The sequence below is a fragment of the Kogia breviceps genome, chromosome 19 (assembly GCF_026419965.1).
Source record: "Kogia breviceps isolate mKogBre1 chromosome 19, mKogBre1 haplotype 1, whole genome shotgun sequence".
NCBI lineage: Eukaryota > Metazoa > Chordata > Mammalia > Artiodactyla > Physeteridae > Kogia > Kogia breviceps.
The window spans coordinates 39064161-39086768 of NC_081328.1; the positions used below are offsets into that span (position 1 = coordinate 39064161).

At 54.8% G+C, this 22608-nt stretch overlaps 1 protein-coding gene across 2 annotated transcripts; it reads left to right on the top strand.

Annotated features, from left to right (window-relative positions):
- Positions 1-2466: 2466 nt before the first annotated feature.
- STAT5A (signal transducer and activator of transcription 5A) lies at positions 2467-21975 on the top strand. Of its 2 annotated transcripts, none has more exons than XM_059048230.2 (19): positions 2467-2879; positions 3707-3844; positions 4148-4304; positions 5504-5593; positions 8229-8403; positions 12780-12910; positions 13159-13310; positions 13780-13935; positions 14354-14533; positions 15595-15682; positions 15783-15905; positions 16238-16330; positions 16753-16959; positions 17557-17651; positions 17735-17865; positions 18298-18453; positions 19113-19164; positions 19437-19544; positions 20533-21975. In XM_059048230.2, the coding sequence occupies exons 2-19, from the start codon at positions 3717-3719 to the stop codon at positions 20693-20695; spliced, it is 2385 nt and encodes a 794-aa protein (XP_058904213.1). In that variant the 5' UTR covers positions 2467-2879; positions 3707-3716; the 3' UTR covers positions 20696-21975. The 2 variants fall into 2 exon arrangements, with proteins under 2 accessions (XP_058904213.1, XP_066877593.1); XM_067021492.1 differs by having other exon boundaries at positions 2778-2879; positions 3690-3844.
- The last annotated feature ends 633 nt before the right edge of the window (positions 21976-22608 follow it).

A 22608-nucleotide genomic window follows, 5' to 3' on the forward strand; every position in this document is an offset into this window, starting at 1 on the left:
TATGTGCATAGAGTGTGAACTACAGACTAGGCTAGGGATTATTATGATTCCTATTAAAATGCAGCCAGTCTTCTTTTGGGGAATGTCTTCCTGGGAGAATTTTTTTTAATCCTTCTTCATTCCCCATGTAAGGCTGTGACTTGGCATTGGGGATGAGGGGCGGTTAGGGGCAGCAGCCTGGGACCCCAGCTCAGTCTAGACGTGAGGAGGTTTCTGATCTTCCCGAACCCCCCATTCTCTACGCCTCAGTTTTGTCCTCTATAGTCGGGGCCCGTAAAACCACCAAGGTGCTTTGCTTTGTGGTGGGAAATAGCAGAGACCAAAAGCAAAAAGAAACCCCAAGTTTGACAGTTCCGGGTAGTTGTGTTATCGGAGCCCTAACCACAGTCACCTCTGCCCCCAGTCTAACTCTGACACCCTTCCCCCCCTCCACTCTCTTGGTTGGCCTTTGCCCATCCTGGGAAAGCTCCAAAGCTCCTCCCCTCCTAGTGCATCTCAAAAGGAGAACAGAGGCACAAAGAAATGGAGAGCAACCCAGGCAGAATCAGAGACCCCGGACAGAGACTTAGAGGGAAAGAATCAAATGGAGAATCAAAAAGCAAGAGGAAGAAACATGCAACAAAGGACACCCGAATTCAAGGCCTCACAGAGAGGCCAAATGGGGAGAGATCCAGAGGTGCAGGGAAACAGCTGTCGCCACTGGACACAAGGGGCAGAGGGGGGCATGTGAGAGCTCTGAAGGCCCCGGGGCACACCCTTTTAGGCCAATTCCTCCAGTTTTGTTCACGGGCACCCCAATGCTAGCTTTTTTTAGGACCCAGGAGGACCCACCCCCCTAGCCAAGCCCAGTCCCATCCAGCCAGATGTTTGGTGCGCGGGGCTGCCAGCTGGAGCAGCAGGCCCCAGCAGGCCCTGGGGAGGAGGCTGGAGAGGCGACCGCCTGGAAGTGAGCAGGCAGGGCCCCCACTCTGAAGCTGGCATCCCCATCCCACCCTTTCCAGATGCAGCTGCATGGCAAGGGTGGTCCTTTGCCTTCCAGATGTGGCTCAGAGGACTTGGAAACTCAAGGAATCTGCTCCTACTGACTGACTTACCCACCTGCTCACAGTGAGAGGTTGGAGGGCACAGGTGCCACATCGGGCCCACCCACTGTGTCCTCGTGACACTGACCGGGTCACTTCCCCTCTCCAGCCTCTGTTTCCCCACTTGTAAAATCATCTTTAGGGTTTTTTTTTCCAGCTCTGACACTTGGCTGTCACTCCAGGTGAGCCCCTAGCTGTGTGTCAGACCCTCCCCTGCCAGATCCGTTGCACAGAGTAGAGGAAGGAAAGAGGGAGAGGCATTGTGCTTCCTCCTCCCTAGAGCAAGTTTTCCCCAATCCCCTGAACCCCTTTACAGTTTTGCCAACTGAGACCGTGACCACACATGGAAGTGTGTCGGGGGTGGGGAGGGGAGACAATCCAGCTTCTGCAGCTTTAAATTTGGGGTTTTCTCTGAAGTGAAAGAATGAAAGTGGGGAAGTAGTGAGCAGTAAGAAGATGGGGGGCCACACGGAGCGGGGGAAGGAATGGAGAGAAAAGGGCAGATCCAAGAAGGAATTAGGGTAGGAGGGAGGGAGAGGAGAATGATTGCCCCCAGTACCTGAGGTCTTGGCCCAGCCGGCCCTGAGTGGGCTGCCAGACTGGCCCCTCCTTTGGTGCTGCCAATACCAGCTACCAGGCACGGGGGCAGCCCCAGAGGAGAGGGAAGCTGGGTAAAGGGAATGGAAGGCTTCCAGCGCAGCCTTGCCCAACTCCACAGGCCCCATAGGGGGGCTCTCAGGGAGGGGGTTGGGACCCAGGCAAGGCTCAGGGAGGGTGTTCCCTGCTCTGTCAAGGCATATAGGCAGTCCTGAGCTTGTGAGGATTCAAGACACCCCTCCCTGGACTTTCCGAAGACAGGACCAGCCTCAGATGTGACTGGGCTGGGGTGAGTGGAGAGGCAGGATCATGTATGGACCATCGTCTGCGGACTAGGCCCTGTGCCCACTGTGGGACCCTACGCAAGCCCCCTCCCCTCTCTGGACTCCATTTCTTATCTGAATAATTGCAGGGGGTTGAAACATCTGCCTGCCAGGGTTCTTTCTTTTTTCTACTGCAGGTGGGGGTGCACAGTGGCAGGAGTGATGGAAGGAGGGGCGGTGGGGCCCCCTGGGTGAGCTGCCTTCTTTAGAATCCCCAGTCTTTCCCCCTCAATACGCTTTGTCTCTGAGATTACAAAAGCTGTGTCCCCAACCCACACAAACACACACGCGCACACACACACTAAACTTTTTAAATCTAGAGACTCAAAAGATGACAAACGCCAGGGCTGGAAGGCTGGTCCAACCCTTCCCTCCTCCCTTTTTACAGATGAGAAAACTGAGGCCCTGCTTTGGAATTTCCGGAGCCCGGGATTTCCCAGCCCTCCCACCCTCATCCTCCAGCCACTCCTGCGCTTCTTGCTCAGCACGGTCCGCGGCAGTTCCGCGCGGCCGCCGGCGAGGCCTGGCTGGGACTCCCGGGTGACCCGGCCATTGGGGCAGCCCCTGTGCTCGGCGCTAGCCCCGCCTCGCTGCCTGGGGCCCGGCCGCGGCCTCTGCCGCCGTGCACTCGCCGGGGAGCCAGCCACCAAGGGCGGAGGCAGGGAGGGAGCGACCGAGGCTGGGAGGGGTGTTGGCGAGAGCTCGTGCGCTGTGTATGGTCTATCAGAGGCAGCTGACCTTTGAGGAGGAAATCGCTGCTCTCGGCTCCTTCCTGTAGTAACAGCCGCCGCCGCCGCCTCCGCCGCCGCCGCCGCCGCCAGGAGCCCGGGCCGGGAGCGAGCGCCAGCCCCGTAGCCGGACGGCTCTGCGCGACCAGGTGGGTCGCCCGGCCGCGCGTCCCCGGCGGCGCGCGCGCAGAGGGGGCCCCTGGCTGGAGGCCCCTGGCTGCTGCCCCGTCCCCCTCACCGCAGGACCCGGAGCCCGACGGCCGGAGGGGTGCAGGGGACGGTCCCCGGGACCGAGAGGGAGTATCGGCGCAGCGCGCAGCGCGGACGAGAGACGAGGGACGCGGGACGCTGATGGAGGGAGGGGGCCGAGGGTGGACGACATCCTCGCCGGCAGAGGGCAGGGGGCGCTGTCGGACTGGACAGTGGGAGACCTGGGGGCACAGCTGGGGGGACGCAGCCCAAGAGAGGGAGTGTCTGTCTCCCCAGCCCTCTCTCCTTAACCCCAGCCACGTGCTTACGGTGACAGAACCGTCCAGTGGGAACCGTCGGTGGCGCTGCCCAAACGTTGGGCTGGAATATCCCCCGTTCCCAGAAATGGGGACTCGGGGTTCGAAGCAGGGTGGGGGGATTCTTGCAGCCCTCCCCAGAGGGCCCGTGGGCCTCCGCCATCAAGTTTCTCTTTCGGTTTCTAGCTGTTCCCCCCCGGGGAAGCCCCGGTGGGGCGAGGGGAGAGGAAGAGGGGGAGGGCACCTGACTTTCGGAGCCCCTCCCCAAGCCTCAGCGGGCTCCTCGCTGGAGGGAAGGGCGGCCTTCCCCTCCTCACCCTCTCTCTTCCCGCACAGGAAGGCGTGTCTGTGGGAGGGGAGGGGCCGGGCCTGACCGCGGTCCCGGGATGGGTGGGCATGGCAGGGCCAGGGGCAGGCCCAGCCCTCGCCAATGACAAGGAGGCGCCTCTTCAGCCCTCTGCTCTCGCTAGGTGAACGGACATGGCGGGCTGGATCCAGGCCCAACAGCTGCAGGGAGATGCACTTCGCCAGATGCAGGTGCTGTATGGGCAGCACTTCCCCATCGAGGTCCGGCATTACTTAGCGCAGTGGATCGAGAGCCAGCCGTGGTAGGTGCCCCTGCCTGGTGCCATCCAAGCCCCTTGGCCTTTAGGTCTCCTCTTTGTGGTTTGGTGAGATTCTGGTCCTGTCTGTCCCGCACTGTGCAGAAGGGGCGGCGTCCTTGGGAAAGGGGAGCAGGGAGATGGGAGTGTGGGAGAGGAGAGGGAATGTTTCTAGACTCTGATGCCTGTGGAGCTGCCAGGAACAAGTCTTGTGGGCACGAGCCTTGGATTTCCACATCCCTCTTGGCGCCTGACCTCCATGCCCAAGGAGGCGCCATGGTAGGCTTCTCTCTCCTGCCCTGCCCCAAGGGATGCCATCGACCTGGACAGTCCCCAGGACCGACCCCAGGCCACCCAGCTCCTGGAGGGGCTGGTGCAGGAGCTGCAGAAGAAGGCAGAGCACCAAGTGGGGGAAGATGGGTTCTTACTGAAGATCAAGCTGGGGCACTACGCCACGCAGCTCCAGGTGGGTGTGATCTTGGGGCCTCGAGGCTCCAGGTGGGCATGAGCTCCAGGCCACGCAGCTCCAGGTGGAGGTGAGCTCCGGGCCATCTGCAGAGTGCAGTGTCCGCCTTCTCTTTCCAGCACCAGAACCCCTGGTTTTTTTCCTGGTTTGGCCACTGACTCACCGTATGACCCTGAGCTTATCAGCAACTTTTCTGTGCTTCAATTTCCCCCACCCCCTCTTTCTAAATTAGACCTGTCAGATTCCCCTTAGCATATTACAAAGCAAGAGGTGGGGCGTGTTTGTCCCCAAGAGAAGGGGGATGGGTGAAACTGCATTCTGGGCAGATCAAGCAGAAGGGATGGGGGTAGAGCAAGTCAAGATTCTGTTGTCAGAGAAAGGAATACTGGCAGATTCTAGAAATGAGGCAACGAGGCAGCCAGAAATCCCTCTTGGGGCTCTTTTAAAGGCTTTTTCAAAGACCTGCTGAAGTGGCGTGCAAGAGGAGCAGCGTTGTCCTGGAGCCTTGAATTAAGGTTTTAGATGTAAGGTGTAGCTTCTTCTTCACCTGAGGATGTGGGGGGAAGGAATATTGGGGAGAGGGGAAGTTTTTGTGGCAGCAGGAAAGGGTTGAGGGTGGTAATCATAGTTGAGCATTTGTTGGAACTCACTTGACTATTTAGAGAGCCCTTCTTAAATACAAGCAGCAGGGTGCCAGCAAAATAAAAAGTCCGTCCCAGAAGAGGCAGGAACCACGAGAAACTTGATGGGAAGAGGGAAGCAAAATAGGAACCCAGGGCCAGGACTGTAGTGGAGGTACCGTGACCTTGGCATTAGATACCCTGGGTCTTGAGTCATCTGCTCACTCACTTGCTTGCCTCTGGACAAGTACTTAATCTCTCTGAGCATCAGTTTTCTCATCTGTGAAATGAGGATAACAGTTTCTGCTTATGTCATAGGGTTTCTCTGATGCACAGGTCAAAGGAGATGGCAGATGGGAAGTGCTTTGTAAACTGTTTCTAATGCACTGCAAACCAAATATGAAGATCTGCGAGGGGAAATCAAGTCAAGGAGAGATAGAGGTTCTGGGGACAGTTCCTGAGGCTTCCCAGGGGAAGCTGAGGCAGGGGCTGGAGGAGAGGAAGGGGTGGGCGTGGCACTGCAATGGTCATGGTGGGAGCAGAGGATGGCCACTGGCAGCTGCTGTTGGATTCTTTCAGAACACGTATGACCGTTGCCCCATGGAACTGGTGCGCTGCATCCGCCATATTCTGTACAATGAACAAAGGCTGGTCCGAGAAGCCAACAATGTGAGTGTCCCATGGGTTGGGGGAGAGGTTTTGGGAAGTCCTTCTACCTGCTTTTATATGTTTTATAAATACTGGCATGAGAAGGCACCAAAGAAATAAAAGACATGGGCAAGTGTGAGAGGCAGTATCACATGCAGGTGTAGACTGACACCCGCCCCCCACTCCCCAGCTTCAGTCCCTGGCTCTACTACTTACTAGCTGTGTGACTTGAGCAAGTTACTTAACCTCTCTGAGCCTCTGTCTTTTTCTATTATAAATGAGGACAGTCATAATATCTACCCTGTAGGGTTATTGTGAGATACTATGTGGGCAAAGGATAGACAACACAAATGAAACAGAAAAGGAAGCCCTAAAAACACACATACACATCAGGAGATGCAATCTACGTCAGCGATGGCATTACAAAGCACCAGGGAAAAGATTTGTCATTCAATAAATGGGGCTGGAGACAAAAGCAGAAATGTCCTCTGGTGTGGTCTATGAGGGGAAACAGAGCCGAGGTCTATGTCAGAAGAAGTAACCCGGCAAGCTCAGAGAAGTGAGGCCTAGCGAGAGCAGGCCTCGTCTCCCATGTTCTGAAATCATAAAGGCATCAGACATTGCTTGGACAACGGTACCAATGGTATATTATCTGCAATAAAGCAAAATGAATTTCGTAAAATGATATCCCATAGGTAAAGACCACAGACTAGTGCCTGGAGCGAAGTCATATTTGTTATTTACTTGTGGTGGACACTGATTTCAAGAATTGGAGAGTTCATTCAGTAAACATTTACTGAGGTCTTGCTGTGCATCTGACACTGGACTAGGACAGGAAAAACAGATAAAGTCCTGGTCTCCACCTAAAGGGAATTCAGGCGATGATAGATTCTTTAGGTGGGAGCTGAGTGCTAAGCGGGCCTATTTGGAAAAAGGATCCAACTCAGACTGGAGCAGGCTGGCTGGTGGAGGGGAAGGTGTCCTGAGGAAAAGGATGCCCAAACTATAATGGGGAAAGAGGGAGGAAGGAGGCAGGATGAGTTTTCTAGTCAAAAATACCAGCAGTATATGTGAGGGCAGGAAGGCACGAGCTACCTTAAGACATTCGAAGAACTGTAAGTATTCAGTGCTACTGGGGAGAAGGGAGCCAACTGGGCAGAAGCCAGGTCACAAAGGGTCAACTGGTACAACTCTTGACTTGGTGCAATTACAGAGCTATCTGTAAATGTACAAATGAATTCGGCTCCAATTAAGAAATGCCTGCGATGCAGCTGCTGTCATGGTTGGGAGGAAATAATTGTTCTCCCAGTCATCAAGCTGTTCTTCAGCACCTCTGATGTCCTGGGCCTTGGGGATTTTGTGGTGCACAAGACAGACAAGGTGCTAGGCCTTAGGGAGTTCACATCCTAGTGCAGGGAGGCAGACAAGAAAGAACATTCAGGCTTCCCTGGTGGTGCAGTGGTTAAGAATCCGCCTGCCAATGCAGGGGACACGTGTTCGAGCCCTGGTCCGGGAAGATCCCACATGCCGCGGAGCAACTAAGGCCGTGCACCACAACTACTGAGCCTGCGCTCTAGAGCCCGTGCTCTGCAAGAAGAGAAGCCACGACAATGAGAAGCCCGCTCACCGCAACTAGAGAAAGCACGTGAGCAGCAACGAAGATCCAACACGGTCAACAATAAAAACAAATTAATAAATTTTAAAAAAGAAAGAAAGAACATGCAAGAACAAGACACCTTCAGTAAGGGAGGTCCTATTTTAAATTGGCTCATCAGAGAGGGTCACTGAAAAGGTGCCAGTGGAAGTGCCAGCAGGAAGGTTTGGTGCCAGAATGTTCCAGGGTGATGGAACAACAAATACAAAGGCCCTGAGGCAGGAACACGCTTATGTATTCAGGAACAGAAAGTAGCTGGTGTGCTTGAGCAGCAGTGGCGCTGCGGGTAAGGTAGGCAGAGGCTATCGGCTAGGGCCGTGGAGGGTGTGGAAGGAGTTTGGATTTTATTCTGAGAGCAGGTCATTGGAAAGGCCCAAAGACTTGGTTGAAGGAGTAGATCCGACCAGGTTAGTTAAATGGCTGGATCCACAAAGCCCTTGTGGATGCCTCCCCTGTCACTTCATTTGGGGTCTCCAGGATGCCACCTGTGAGCGGTTCACACTTTTCCCTCAGTCACAAGAAGGTCTTGAGTGAGGACACAGATGATGTGTGTTCACACAGCCTTGTCCCCCACTGTGTCCCCAGCACCTAGCACAGGTGGCATCGTGGCATCGGGTCAGTGAATGACTACGAAATGAGGGGTCATCATCATTAGTAGGAAAACCCAGGTAACTCCTGGGACATGTTGAGTTCTAGTCTCTCCAGAGAGAACTCAGATGGACTCTGTGTGGGATACTCTGGTGGAGGTTAGAACTGCAATAGAAGTTTCTTCCATGCTTTATGAAGATGCTATAGTCTGCCAGGTCACCTGTTTCTCTTCCTTTACTCTCTCCACCCCCATTCTGGCAAATGACTCTCCTCCTGACTCAGAGTACCCTTCCTTCTTATTCGAGATCTGGCATTTGGGGTCTGTAGTATTGGCGTTCCCCAGGGCCTGAGGTTTTCTCCCATCCTCACTGCCCAGCTCACTGCTGCCCACATTCTCCCCTGATATGTCTCCAGGGTAGTTCTTCTTCTGGGATCCTGGTTGATGCCATGTCCCAGAAACACCTTCAGATCAACCAGACACTTGAGGAGCTGCGACTGGTCACACAGGACACAGAGAATGAGCTGAAGAAGCTGCAGCAGACTCAAGAGTACTTCATCATCCAGTATCAAGAGAGCCTGAGGATCCAGGGTGAGGCTGGTGTAGGAGGGCAGCGTGTGTCTGGGGGACGGGAGTGAGACCACTTTGTGAACTCCTGCAGGGTTGGGGCTAGATCCATGTCTGTCTCCCCAGAACCTTAGCCAAAGCTTGGGAGGAGTAACGCTCCCAGTGATGGAGCCCCTGCTATGGGCCAGGCTCCAAGCTAAACGCTTTGCATGCATTATTCACTACAACATTTACAACAGCCCTAAAAAATAGGTAGTTGTATTATTCCTGTTTTGCAGATGATAAAACTGATGTTCAAAGAGAACACATAATTTGACCTGGGTTTCTTTTTTTTCCCTTAAATTTATTTATTTTATTTATTTATTTTTGGCTGCATTGGGTCTTTGTTGCTGCGCGTGGGCTCTTCTCTAGTTGCAGAGAGCGGGGCTACTCTTTGTTGTGGTGCGTAGGCTTCTCATTGCAGTGGCTTCTCTTGTTGTGGAGCACGGGCTCTAGGTGCACAGGCTTCAGTAGTTGTGGCACACGGGCTCTAGAGCGCAGGCTCAGTAGTTGTGGCACGTGGGCTTAGTTGCTCCGCGGCATGTGGGATCTTCCTGGACCAGGGCTCAAACCCGTGTCCCCTGCATTGACAGGCGGATTCTTAACCACTGCGCCACCAGAGAAGCCCTGGCCTGGGTTTCTTGCAAGTTGCAGAACTGGATCTTAACTAGAGATATGTCATAAAATCTATATTTTAACCAAACTATATTTTAACCAATATTCAGTGAATATCTCAATGAATGAATGAATATGGACAAAGTGTTCCCCAGTCAAAGGGAGGACTTAGGTTGGGAGTCCGCTGGTTGAACCAGGCTGGGGAGAGGTGGAACTCCAGGAATGCCCCTTCTTGAGCCTAATAGGAGGTAAAGATGGGAGGAGGAGGTGACAGTGGAAAATTCTCCTGTCTCCTAGGTCTATATTTTGCTAGTGGCTGCCATGATAAGGGTGTAGGGAAAGAAAAATTAACTCAGAAGAAACTCGCCCCAGGTACACTTTTAAGAGTCTTGAAATGTGGCTCATCTTCCTTCACTTCAAATTGACCCCAGAGCTGTACCACCCCATCCTAGTGAGAACAAGAAGTATCAAACTGCCTTTTCCTTCACTCTTCTATTTCTGGTGTCTTAAGGTAGAACCTTAGGTCATTGATTTTAGACCTTTCTTCTTTTCTAATGTATATATTCAGAGCTATCAATTTCCCTCTCATTCGTGCTTTAGCTGCATCTCATCATTTTGGATATGCTGTATACTCATTATCATTCAATTTGAAATATGATCTAATTTCTCTTCTGATTAATTATTTTACCCATACACTATTTAGAAGTATATTGTTAAATTTCCAAATATTCTGTGTTTTTCTAGATGTCATATCATTATTGATTTCATTTTCATTTCATTGTTGAATTCCACTGTTGTCAGAGAACATACTCTATATGATCTCTTCTTGTAAATTTATTGAGACTTGTTCTATGCCCCAGCATATGCTCTGTGTTGGTGAATGTATTTTGTGGACTTAAATGTATGTTCTGAAGTTGTTTTATTTTAAAGTAGCAATAACAAATTCAATAATGTTAACATATATAACATAATATATAATGTTAACATAATAAAGTTAAAAAAACCCACACCAAATTTAGTGAGTAGAGTGGCATTGCTTTACATTTTTACAAATCTCTTTAATGTTAGGCTTAATAGGAGATAGCTGGAGCTGGCTTTCAATCTGTTGTAACATTACATATCTTGTAACCTCAAGAAAACTCTGCTGTATGCTTATAAGTGAATAAGAGAAAAAAAGATAAGTAAGGTCCTATGACTTTATGAAAATAGTTTTGGCTTGGTGGACCTCCTATAAGGGTCTTAGGAACCCTTCAGGGATCCCTGGTTCACACTTTGAGAATCACTGATATATCTTTATTGATTTTTTTTGCCTAATTGTTCTATCAGATGTTGAAAGAGAGGTATCAGAATCTCCTATAGTATTGTGTAATTTTCCAATTATATATGTAAATATTACTTCTATGTACTTTTGAAGCTTTGTTATTAGATGCATACACATTTAGAATTGTTATGTCATTCTGATTGATTGACACCTTAATACTTATGGAATATCTTTCTTGATCTCTGGTAACACTCTTTGCCTTGAAGTCTACTTTATCAGATATTAGTATTACTCCTCCAGCCTTCTCATTCTGTTTTTAAATTAAAATATATTTTTATCCATGCTTTTAAAAATTTGAAATGTAGACAGCATATAGTTGAGTCCAGCTTTTTTATTTATTCTGACAATCTTTGCTTTTAATTAAGGTGTTTAGTCCATTAATATTTAATGCAATAGCAATTGAGGTCCACATGTTAATATTTATTTTGTTTTGTTCCTTTTCAGTATTTGTTCCTCTGTTCTTCCTTTTAATTGTTTAAATTTTTTAAGATTCTATTTTAATTTAAGTACTTAAGCTTTCCTCCTACCTTGCCCTGACAGTGTTTTCTGTACCCTGAGACTAGCACATTGCCTGAATCGTAGCAGGTGTTGAGTAAATGTTGGGGGGATAATTCTAGCAGCTCTTCTTCAGATCTGAATCCATCCCAGACTGCCCTGAAAGAAGGGAAGGCCCTCCTGCTAGATTAGGGAGCAGGACATTTCAGGCTATTATTTCTACCCAAGGCCGTTGACTGGTTGACAGTACTGATGATCCTATTCTGGGGTTTTCTGTTTCCTATTTGTGAGGTTGGGTTTCGATTCTGGTTTGGGTCTGTCCCCATCGTGCAATGTCAGTTCAGTCTCATTTATCAAGTGCCCCCATCAGAAGCACAGACTACTGATCTGTGTGTGCAAGGGAAGTCTCAGCTCCCTCCAGTGGAGCAGACAGTTGCCTCAAGTCTCCTGGCGTCCTTCCCAGAAGCTTCTCCAATTGGCCAGGAGAGACCTAAGTGGGTCACTTGCATAAGGAGGCTGGGCCTGGTGTTGGGCTCCCCACCACCTCCCTGTGGGTGGCAGGACTCCGAGGTGGCTCCCCAGATTATTCTGCTATGTTCCTTACCTGCTCAGTCCCCCGCAGTCACGTCAGAGCCATATTTCTCAGTTCTCTTCTAGTTCTGGGCTTTCCTGGCTGTCCAGGGTTGCTTGAGTGTGTCCTTAGTTGCTTTTGTGCGTCCATAGGGCAGGGCCTCGGTCAGTGTGACATGGCCCTGAGAGGCCTGCCAGGAACTTGACCAAGACCTGCTGACTGACGCTCTCATCTTCTTGACTCAGCCCCAGTAAGGACCCAGTAAGGACCGTGGGACGTTCCAAAAGCCTGTTGGTGGGGGTAGGAACGCCAGCATCTAGGATGGCGATTGCCTGTGGAGGGAGGGATGGGGATGCCGGCAGGGGAGGGTGTACAGGTGCTTAACTGTGGAAATGTTTACTTTCTTAAGCTGGCTTCTTGATACACAGGTGTGCCTTGTATCATCCTTTCTATCAGTACTTGCCTAGGTCTTAAGTATTCTATAACAGAGTTTTTGAGAAGGACGTCAGTGAGGCCTCGTTCCCTTATTCCTGCCATCGATGAGATGCCTGACAGCTGGTGTGGGGAGAAGCTGCCTCCCTCTCTTGAGAGAATCTTGCTGCTTTCGTGTCCCCAGCGGCCCTGGACACTCTGTCTCTCTCCCTCTTCCGGTCGGTCTGCTGAGCTCACAGTGACCCAACCTGGACAAACATGTCAGGCCCCTGCAGCACGTGGAGAAACCGCCCCCTTCCCCGAGGAGAGGCGGCTGCGCTCAGCCCCGCGGAGCAGGGCCTTCCCGATGAGGCTTTGTCCTGTGAGGTTGGGGCCGAGAGCTGCTCCAGCAGCCTTGAGTCCCGTCCTGTAACCCACTGACCATGAGGACTGACTCACCTGGAGCTGGTGGTGCCACGCTCAGCTTCCTGAGCACTTTCTGTATCACTGTTTATTTAATGTCACAGCAGCCGCTGAGGCAGGTGCCGTGATTCTCCCGTTTTACGCCTGGGGAGGCTGAGGCCTAGGAGAGTGAGGTGATTTGCCCGAGTTCACCCACCTTTTAAACGGCGAGGACACACTTCAGACCAGGCAGGGTGGCTCTAAGCCGGACCCCGTGTGGGGAGAGGAGGGCTGGGTGAGCGGGGAGGCCATGGGCTGGCTCCTCCTCAGCTGTACCCCAAGCTTCCGTCTCCCCACTCCCCAAGGGGAGCTCAGAATCGGGGGGCCAGGGGACGGAGCCCACTCATCTTTGGGTGCCATGGCTGTGGAGCCCTGACTGGCCACTTGTCAGCTGTGTCCCCTCCAGAACAGGTGAGTGCGGTTCTGCCGGGCTCCCTGCTAGACCCGAGGAGATCATGGTCGTGGGTGTCCTGTCCCCTCCTCCAGCTCAGTTTTCCCAGCTGGCGCAGCTGAACCCCCAGGAGCGTCTGAGCCGGGAGACGGCCCTCCAGCAGAAGCAGGTGTCCCTGGAGGCCTGGCTGCAGCGCGAGGCCCAGACACTGCAGCAGTACCGCGTGGTGAGTGGCTGTGCGTCGCTCCCCTCGCGGTCGTGGAGGTGACACCCCGAGAGCCGAGCCGTTCCGTCCCGGGGAGCTGAGAGAGGGAGAGAGCCAGGAGGAGAGCGGGACCCAGCAGAGCAGGAGGCCAGAGCCTTCCCCGCTGTGTGGGCACGCAGGGCAGAGCGGGTCGGCAAGGGGTGAGGGGAGGCCCTGCGGGGCTGTTCTGAGAGCCCAGAAGGGCTGCTCCCCCGCCGCCCGCCCCTCAGGATCTGGCCGAGAAGCACCAGAAGACCCTGCAGCTGCTGCGGAAGCAGCAGACCATCATTCTGGATGACGAGCTGATCCAGTGGAAGCGGCGGCAGCAGCTGGCGGGGAACGGAGGGCCCCCCGAGGGCAGCCTGGACGTGCTACAGTCCTGGTAATGGGTGTGGGGGGCCGGGCGGGGGCAGCAGGGGCTCGGCGCGGTGCCACCGGCTGCTGTCCTGTTCCCGCGTTTTCGTGAGCAGCGGGCTCCCTCTGTCGGGGCACAGGTCTTATTTCACCGGTGGTCTGGTTCCTGCTGCAGACTTTGGTGCCCCCGTCCTGTGCCACCTTCCCCGGGAGGGGCGTCCGTGGGTGAGGGAGTGGGGTGGGGCCAGGTGTGCCGGGTGACGCTCAGGCTGGTTGGACCCAAGTCAGGGTCGCTCCTGTGTGCTTCTTTGTGTTTCTGGAAGGCAGGGCAGCCGTGCTCCGCTCAGTGGATAGGCCAGGCGGCTCAGGCGCTGAGCCTTCCTGGGGGTGGAGCTGGGTCTGGGCCTTCTCCCCAGCCTGGGGGCCTTCTGGCTTCTGGCCTGGAGGAAGCCGGTGAAGGCTTTGTCCTTCCCTTCGGCCTCGGGGCTCCTGTGCAGGTGTGAGAAGTTGGCGGAGATCATCTGGCAGAACCGACAGCAGATCCGCAGAGCTGAGCACCTCTGCCAGCAGCTGCCCATCCCCGGCCCCGTGGAGGAGATGCTGGCTGAGGTCAACGCCACCATCACAGACATCATCTCAGCCCTGGTGACCAGGTGCTTGCTGCCTCTTGGCCACACCCAGGGCCCCTCCGGTCGGCCTGGGTCGCGGGCAGCAGGGTCTTTACAGACAGGGCGCTCTGGCTGAAACCCTTCCGGCTCTGCCTCACACCCTCTTCCCATCCCTCCCGTCGCCTGTCGCTGTGGCCTCTTGCTGTGCTGTTGACCCTGCCCAGTTTCTCTCGTGGACGCTGGCTGGGCCTGTTCCCTGCAGCCCGTTCCAGCTGCCGAGTTCATCTCACTGCCTCCCCTCCTGCCAGCTCCCCCGACTCTCAGTGGCCCCCCCGGGACCGGGGGCCGTGCCGCAAGCCCTTCTTTCGCCTGCCGTGCCCCGCGCGAGGCGGCCTCCCCACGCGGAGGGAGGGACCGGAGCGCTGTCCCCTGAGGCGTCACCTGGTCACTTGTGTCCCCGCAGCACGTTCATCATCGAGAAGCAGCCCCCTCAGGTCCTGAAGACCCAGACCAAGTTTGCAGCCACCGTGCGCCTGCTGGTGGGTGGGAAGCTGAACGTGCACATGAACCCCCCCCAGGTGAAGGCCACCATCATCAGTGAGCAGCAGGCCAAGTCGCTGCTCAAGAACGAGAACACCCGCAAGTACGTCGCCCTGCTCCCATCTGCTCCTCCCTCAGCTCAGCCTCTTTATTCTACAGCAGGCGTCCTGGGTGATGGGGACAGCATGGTCTCCCTCCCTGAAACTCTTTGTCCTGCATTGCGATGCGGTCCCGTGTCGCTCCAGTTCACTCTGTCTGTCCTGGCACACACTTCGCACACATAGTAAATCAACAAGGATTTCGCTTCTGGGTGTCGCAGGACCCGTGCTGAGCACTGAGACACAGCTGTGATCCACACGGACCTTGGCTCTGTCCCTGCCCAACCTCGACACAGAAAATTAAAATAAAGCTATATCACAGCGCCTGCAGTACATGGGTAGTCAAGGAGGGCCTTTCTGAGGATATATTTGAGTGGAGACCTGAATGAGAAGGTCAAGAGTGTTTGGGGAGATAGGAAGGGCAAGTACAGAAGTCCCGAGGCAGGCACTGAGCGTACGTCTTCAGCAAACAGACAAGGCAGTGGACTCACTTGTCCTGAGTGAGGCCAGGGAGGCGGGCAGGGGTTGATCTCGGGAATCTTTGTAGGCTGTGGTCATGATTTTTATCTCAAGTGCGCTAGAAACTGCCGAAGGCCCCCACATCAATCTTAAATTTATTTATTTATTTATTTATTTATTTATTTATTTATTGGCTACGTTGTGTCTTTGTTGCTGCCCGCGGGCTTTCTCTAGTCGCGGAGAGTGGGGGCTACCTACCCTTCGCTGCGGTGCACAGGCCTCTCATAGCGGTGGCTTCTGTGCCATGGAGCACGGGCTCTAGGCACATAGGCTTCAGTAGTTGTGGCATGCAGGCTCAGTAGTCCCCACATCAATCTTGATACCCAAGGAATTTTAATGATAGAGACACAGGCCCCACCCTTGGAGACTTTGCTCAGGTGCTCTCAGGTTGATGAGAAAGTGAGCCCAGGGACACTCTGAGAAATGCTCTTAGGGGAGGGGCAGGGGCTGCTGGCAGGGCTTCCTGGAGAAGTCTGGGTCCAGGGTGCAGACAGGATGGTGCTCCCGGCCTGGGCCCAGTGGAGATGGGTTCCTCTCTGCTTCGCAGTGAGTGCAGCGGGGAGATCTTGAACAACTGTTGTGTGATGGAGTATCACCAGGCCACAGGCACCCTCAGCGCCCACTTCCGGAACATGGTGAGGACAGGGCCCCGCCCATGGAGGGAGGCCCACCCAGAGCCGAGTCCTCATAACCAGCGGCTTTCTCCTCGTTCCCCTCTGACCTCCCGCCCTGCAGTCGCTAAAGAGGATCAAGCGCGCTGACCGGCGAGGCGCAGAGTCCGTGACGGAGGAGAAGTTCACGGTCCTGTTTGAGTCTCAGTTCAGCGTTGGCAGCAATGAGCTTGTGTTCCAGGTGAAGGTGAGACCCGGCTCCCCCGTCCCCTTGCAGGCCGCCTGGCTGCCTTGGGAAAGCCAGAGACTTGAATCCTCACGCAGACGTAGTCCAGTTACCCCGTGATGCTCTCAGGAAACCTAATTTCACCCTGCTGGTGCCCATTTGCGAGGTTATAATCTGGCACCAGCCCGCAGAATTTAGGCAACGGGCCAAGAAGAAATATGTTGTGTTTTTTGTTTGTTTTTGGTTTGGTTTTGCTGGGAGGGGCTTGAGGAATGAGGGTTGGGAGTCTCCCCCAAGAGGAGGTCAAGACGGTGGTCATATGCCCTCACCCCTCATTCCCTGGGTTCCCGTAGACCCTCTCCCTTCCTGTGGTTGTCATCGTTCACGGCAGCCAGGACCACAATGCTACGGCCACGGTGCTATGGGACAATGCCTTTGCTGAGCCGGTGAGTCCCCGCGAGACCCTCGCCTTGGCCCCTCGGAGTTTCCCAGGGCCCCTGCTGAGTGGTCTTCCCGAACCCTAGGGTCAGACCAGAGGTCAGGGGGCAGATGGTGTGAACACCCTGCCCTCGGCGTGCCCTAGGCTCTGTCTGGGCTCCGGGTCACAGGACTGGGGTCTCCTAGGTCTGTGAGCGTGGTCTTGGGGCTCTGGTTCCTGATCTTTCTCCCCAGGGTCCTGGTCTGGGTCTCCATCCCTGTATGCCCACCCCTCTGCCCCTGCCCCCAGCCTTTCTTTCCCTTGCATTTTTGTCTCCTTTTCTGGATCTTTCTCAGTCCCCTTTGTCTCTTGGCATCTGTATCTGTGCGTGTGTAAATATCTCCTACTCCCTCAATCTGCCTTTTTTTCCCTTTCTTCTCTCCCCTTCAGGGCAGGGTGCCGTTTGCAGTGCCTGACAAAGTCCTGTGGCCGCAGCTGTGCGAGGCGCTCAACATGAAATTCAAGGCCGAAGTGCAGAGCAACCGGGGCCTGACCAAGGAGAACCTCGTGTTCCTGGCGCAGAAGCTGTTCAACAGCAGTAGCAGCCACCTTGAGGACTACAACGGCATGTCCGTGTCCTGGTCCCAGTTCAACAGGGTGAGGGACACTGCCCGCTGCCTGCCTGGGACCAGCCTGCCACCATTCCCCCACCTCACACGCAGGTTACTGCCCCTGGTCAGTGGCCCCTCTCTACCCCCATCCCCCCTCTTCTACAACCAGGAGAGACAGGGGCTAGTACCCCAAGGAATGCAGGCAGCCATGGGAGCCGAAGCAGGACGAAGGAAGGAACCCGGAGCTGGGAGTCAGGGTCCCTGGGCTCTAGTCCTCGATGTGTTAACTAATTTGCCAGGCCCCTTCCCTCCTCCGTGCTGCGCTTTTCCCATCTGTAAAGCGAAGGGGTTGGGCAGGAATGACTTTGGAGGTCTCAGCCAGCTTGGACAATTCTTTGCACCTCCGCCCCCCAACCCCGTGGGACTGTCCCGGACCCCTGTGTCTGCGAGGCAAGAGGCCGATGTACTCTCTGGTTCCCTAGGATATGAGCAGGGCCTGTGGCAGTTTGCTGGAGTGTGGGGCAAGTCAGATGAGGAACTGGGAGAAGGTCTGGGTGAGGACAAAAGGGCACTGAGCGTTCCCTGAACCACCCGTGACGACGGGGGCACAAGCCCTGACTTGGGGTTTCCTGGGGGCTCTCAGGAGAACTTGCCAGGCTGGAACTACACCTTCTGGCAGTGGTTCGATGGGGTCATGGAGGTGCTGAAGAAACATCACAAGCCCCATTGGAATGACGGGTGAGGAATGGGGTCTGGGAGGTCATGGGCTCAGGGGACAGTGGCTGCTGCCAGCAGTGACACTGTATGCTTGATGCACCCAGGGCCATCCTAGGCTTTGTGAATAAGCAACAGGCCCATGACCTGCTCATCAACAAGCCCGACGGCACCTTCTTGTTGCGCTTTAGCGACTCAGAAATAGGGGGCATCACCATTGCCTGGAAGTTTGACTCTCGTGAGTTCCCTACGTGCCCACGCTCTAGACCCGGTGGCCCTGTCTTCCATTTCCTTGTTCCCTGTTCTCCATCAGGCCTGCCTCCTTAGAGGGTATCCGGTGGGAAAGATGGGAACTGAGCTTGGAGGGTGGGAGGAGTGCTGCTCAGATGCACATTCCCTGTCTGTTGTTTGCCACGTGGGAGAACCTAATATCACCGGCCTCCTGGACTCCAGAACAGCCGGGCGAGTCCTTCTCTGCCCTGACGCAGCCTTGTTGGTATCTGCTTGCCCACGGTCATTTCCTTGCCCTATGCCGGGGAGCACAGGGGTGGGGGTGCAGTACAGGCTAGTAAAAGCCCCGACGTCTCTGCAAGCCTGCCCCGAAGCCCCGCAGCTGTGATCCTCCTCCCGAGGGTGGTGGGTTGTGAGAATGAGCTTGGCCTTTTCACAGCTGACCGTAACCTGTGGAATCTGAAGCCGTTCACCACGCGGGATTTCTCTATCCGGTCCCTGGCCGACCGGCTGGGGGACCTGAGCTATCTCATCTACGTGTTTCCCGACCGGCCCAAGGATGAGGTCTTCTCCAAGTACTATACTCCTGTGCTCGGTGCGTCCTGCCCAGATACCCCCGGGGCTAGGCAGTGGGGACGCCCCAAGAAGAGCCGAGGGGCCGTTTCCCCTGTGGGTGTTTGTCCATGGGATGGTGCAAGGCACGTGGAGAGGATTTCAGGGCTCACAACGGAAGAAAGGGAAAGCAAAACCTCTGACCCGGCTTTCTTCCCTGCAAAGCAAAACACTGAGTGGGACTCACTTCTGTGCCCTTGGAGGAAGAGGCTGCAGTGCTGGGGGAGGAGCCATAATGCAAACCCACAGATAGTGCACGACTCCCATCTTGATCAGCTGCCCTCACCACTCTCCACCCTCGAACCTACCCTCAAGTTGAGTGTAGGAAACAAATGACAGGTTTTTCCTCTTCAACCTGTCCCGAGTCAATTGGTTGGGTTGGTTCCTTGGTGTTGATTCTGTTTCCTTGGCAGGGGTGGGGGTGAGGAGAGAGAGAGCAAACAGGTCAGAAAAGGAAGCAGGAGAAGGGATGAGACTGAAGCCAGGGCCTGGGTGGTGTTTATTGGGAGTCTGTGGGAAATTTCATCCCTGCTGAGGCCCCCTGGTAATGTGGAGGGAGGCAGACTGCATAGGCGGGTTTCCACTCCCCTGGGAGCTCCCAGAGACTTCGGTTCTCATCACCATTCCCCCTGCCCTCGGCAGCTAAAGCAGTGGACGGATACGTGAAGCCACAGATCAAGCAAGTGGTCCCTGAGTAAGTGTCCCAGGTCCAGCTCTGGTCTCTTGCTGCCTCTCTTCTCCTCTCACCCCCCCCCCTCCAACCTGGCTCTCCTCACCCCTCACTGCCGGCGCCCCTCCTGGGGAGGGAGCTGGGCTTGATCACCAGGGCGTCGGTACCCAGGGCCCCCGCTCCTGCGGCCAGAGCCCCAGGCTCAGCGGGCACTCTGTCCTTCCGCACGTGACAAAGACACGAAGGTGGCCCCTGAGCCCCTCCGCGCTGAGGCTGTGCTCTGCTTCCTCTCGCAGGTTTGTGAGCGCCTCTGCGGACTCTGCCGGGGGCAGCGCCACCTACATGGACCAGGCCCCCTCCCCGGCCGTGTGCCCCCAGGCTCATTATAACATGTACCCACAGAAGTAGGTTGTGTTCTCCTGGGGCTCCGTGGGGAGGAACTGGGCAGCCGGAGGGCTGGTGGGCGAGGAATCCAGAGCTCCTCTAGGTCTGAGACCACCCAGGCCAGGCCAGGCTCCGGCACATGCCCAGGTGCTGGGTGGGTGAGATCAGCCAATGCAAAGCATAGAGCATTTTGAAACTCCGTGTAGCAGAGTCCTTGCTCTGGTGCTGGCTAGCTGTGTGACCCTGGGGAAATTATTGAGCCTCTCTGATGCTCAGTCTCCTCATCTGTAAAAGGTGGGCAAGAAGACCTACCACGTGGGACTGGGGTCAGGATTAAGTGAGAAGAGTGCAGGTAGAGCATTTAGCACAGATGAGACTGTTATAAGGGCTTGATACAGGGTAGCTATGGATGGGGTAGTTGGTTCTTAGGAGTTGTGTGGGAACAGGGTATCAATTACTCCTCTCTGGAGTTCCCAGAGAAGAGAATTAATTCTCTTCCAAGCTGTGGGTGGCCTGCTGCCGTGGGCCGACCACAGGCTTGGGAGTCACAGAGGCCGGAATTCCAGTCCTGACTCCACCTGCCAACGAGGTGGCCCTGAACAAGTTTCCTAACATGATTGAGTCTCAGTTTCCTCCTCTATGAAGCGGAGTAAATGAAATACCTGCCTCATGGGTGGCTGTGAGGGTTGGTGTAACGTGGTTGCAAGGCCCAGGCCTTCAGAGGTGCTCAGTGCATGGTGCCTGGGGTTTCATGGGCAGCTCATTCCCCCAACTACCTCATTCCCCTGAGATCGCTCGATGAGGTTGTGAGCGATGAGACTAGAACTGGAGTGTCTCCCAACAAGCCAGTGACTGACATTCAACTTGGGGTGTGGGAGTCTAGCCAGAGCGGGTCCCGCTCTCATGAGACTCTGGTCTGAGTGGGGAGCAGGCTGGACGCTGTCCCCCAGGAGCTTGGGGCTGTGAGGCATGCCAGCTCCCTCTGGTGTCCCTCTCTCTCTCTACCAGCCCTGACCCCGTCCTCGAGCAGGACGGAGAATTCGACCTGGATGAGACCATGGATGTGGCCCGGCACGTGGAGGAACTCTTACGCCGCCCTATGGACAGTCTGGACCCCCGCCTCTCCCCGCCTACTGGTCTCTTCACCTCTGCCAGAGGCTCGCTCTCGTGAATGTTTGTTTGAACCCTGCACTTCTCTTTGGAAACGTGCAGGGTTCATATTCATTGTGATTTTGTTTCTGTATCGCTGTGCATATTGATGCCTTTGCAGGCAGCACATGTCCACATGCATATGCGCACGTTTGTGTACGAGGTGTGCCCACCTCGCCTTTGCAGTCCTAGGTATGTGGCTGCCTTTTTCTTCAGATGGAGGCATTCCAAGAGCCCACTGGGTCTGTCGGTTGCGGAAGAGACTGAGCTGCTTCTGTAGTTGCAGGTATGCCAGGCAGGCAAACCTATTCCTGCCAGAGCCTTTGTCTGCTCAGTAGCTATTTGAATGGAATTATTCAAGAAGGGAAAGGAGACAGGTAATGTCTCTAAGCTCAAGTTTTACTCCTGAGTTAGATGCTTCGCCTCCCAAGTGTGTGTGTGTGCATATATATACGTGCATCTGCTCTCGTACAGAGCAACATACATGTTGGTCTCTTGGTTCTTCCCCTCAGGAGGGAGGTTGCAAGAATAAAGAGACCAGTTTTGAGTGATATTTTATACTTTATCTAATGACTATGGACTCCAGGCTTTTTGTGAACTGAGAGCTTATCTAGGCCATCCGCAGTCTTGTCCCTAACATGGCAGAAATGGGTCTTTTGCATCGGGCCTGTCAGAGCTGCTCTGAGGATGGAGTTTCTTGGCCTCTTGGTCCCCAGCCAGGGGGCTCCAGCTTCAAGTGTATAATGCTGCTGCCCACATTCCTGCTCTTTCCACCCCATATCCCCTTCCCTCCATCTGGCCCCAGCCTTCTTTCCTCGCCTCTCTGTCTGCAACCTTGCTTACTTATGGAAGAGGTGGGGGGTGGGGGGGAGGGACCGGTCTAGGATGTGGTGAACAGGAGGCCCAGGACTTGCAGTGTTGATCCCCTAACCCCTCCTGGAAAAAACCTGCAGCAAGAGGCGGCGTCAGGGGCTTGCAGCTCGCCTGTGGAGTTTGGAGGGAGGGGTAAAAGCTGATCGAGGCCCACTCTGCCGGGAGGTAGAACCTGGAATAGGCCTCATCACAGTTGCATAACTGGCTGTGGTCTGCAAAGACCTCGCTCCCAGCCTCACACGCTTCTCCCTCTGAAGCTGCCACACGCAGCCAGGGGCAGCTGACAGTGGAAGGGGTCCCAGAAGGAGTCCCAGGTTGAAACATCTCTCAAGGAAGGTGGGGACGGGAAGCAGGATTCTTTTGTTCTTTGTACAAAGGCTACACGTTTGTGTAAACAGTGTTTTTGAATAAAACATTTTTTTTCATAAATTTGCTGGAACAGCTCCTGGGTCATGGGGACCGCTGGAGTCGTTTCGTTCCTCTCCTCCCGCGTAGCTGGTGCTGTAAGGTGTAGCTTGAAGTTGCCAGTCTGCTCCCATTTCTGTGGTTTTAAGGGTGCCATCCGCACCCCAATATTTTCAGTGCCTCTCAGAAGACTAGAGAACTTGAGGTCTTGGGAGAAGATGGGGCAGGAATTACCGGGGGCGGGGGAGAACTTTGGTCCCTGCCTCTCCTTATCAGCTGCTGCTATAAGCAGTCTCCAAGGTGGCAGCTGAGCGCCAGCGCCCAGACCATTCTCAAGCCCTCTGGATGGAAGATGGCGGGGAAGCTGCAGGAGCCTCACAACGGTCCTTCCTCCCCTGGCCTCTTCCCAGACACCAGCAGGTGGCACCATCCCCCTGTCCCTGCGTTTTCAAACGGTCGGCCTGAGCCTGGGAGGGAGGCTGGGGCGAGAGGAGGACAGTCTCCGCATTTGGCCCCATTGGCATCGGGAATCCAGGGGCTGTCGCCCAGGCCCGGGGCGGGGGCGGGGAGCAAGAGCCTATGACAAGGTTTCTTCAGGGCTCAAAGCGAGGGGAGAGGGGCTCGCAGCCAGCTGGGAGAGGCGCAGGGGCCCGGCGC

What these genes read in the sequence shown, in the direction of transcription:
- STAT5A (XM_059048230.2), top strand. Translation starts at nt 3,717, where the DNA reads ATGGCGGGCTGGATCCAGGCCCAACAGCTGCAGGGAGATGCACTTCGC. An exon ending in GCGCCCACTTCCGGAACATG is followed by an intron (nt 15,683 to 15,782) that starts GTGAGGACAGGG and finishes CCCGCCCTGCAG; the next exon opens with TCGCTAAAGAGGATCAAGCG. An exon ending in ACAATGCCTTTGCTGAGCCG is followed by an intron (nt 16,331 to 16,752) that starts GTGAGTCCCCGC and finishes TCTCCCCTTCAG; the next exon opens with GGCAGGGTGCCGTTTGCAGT.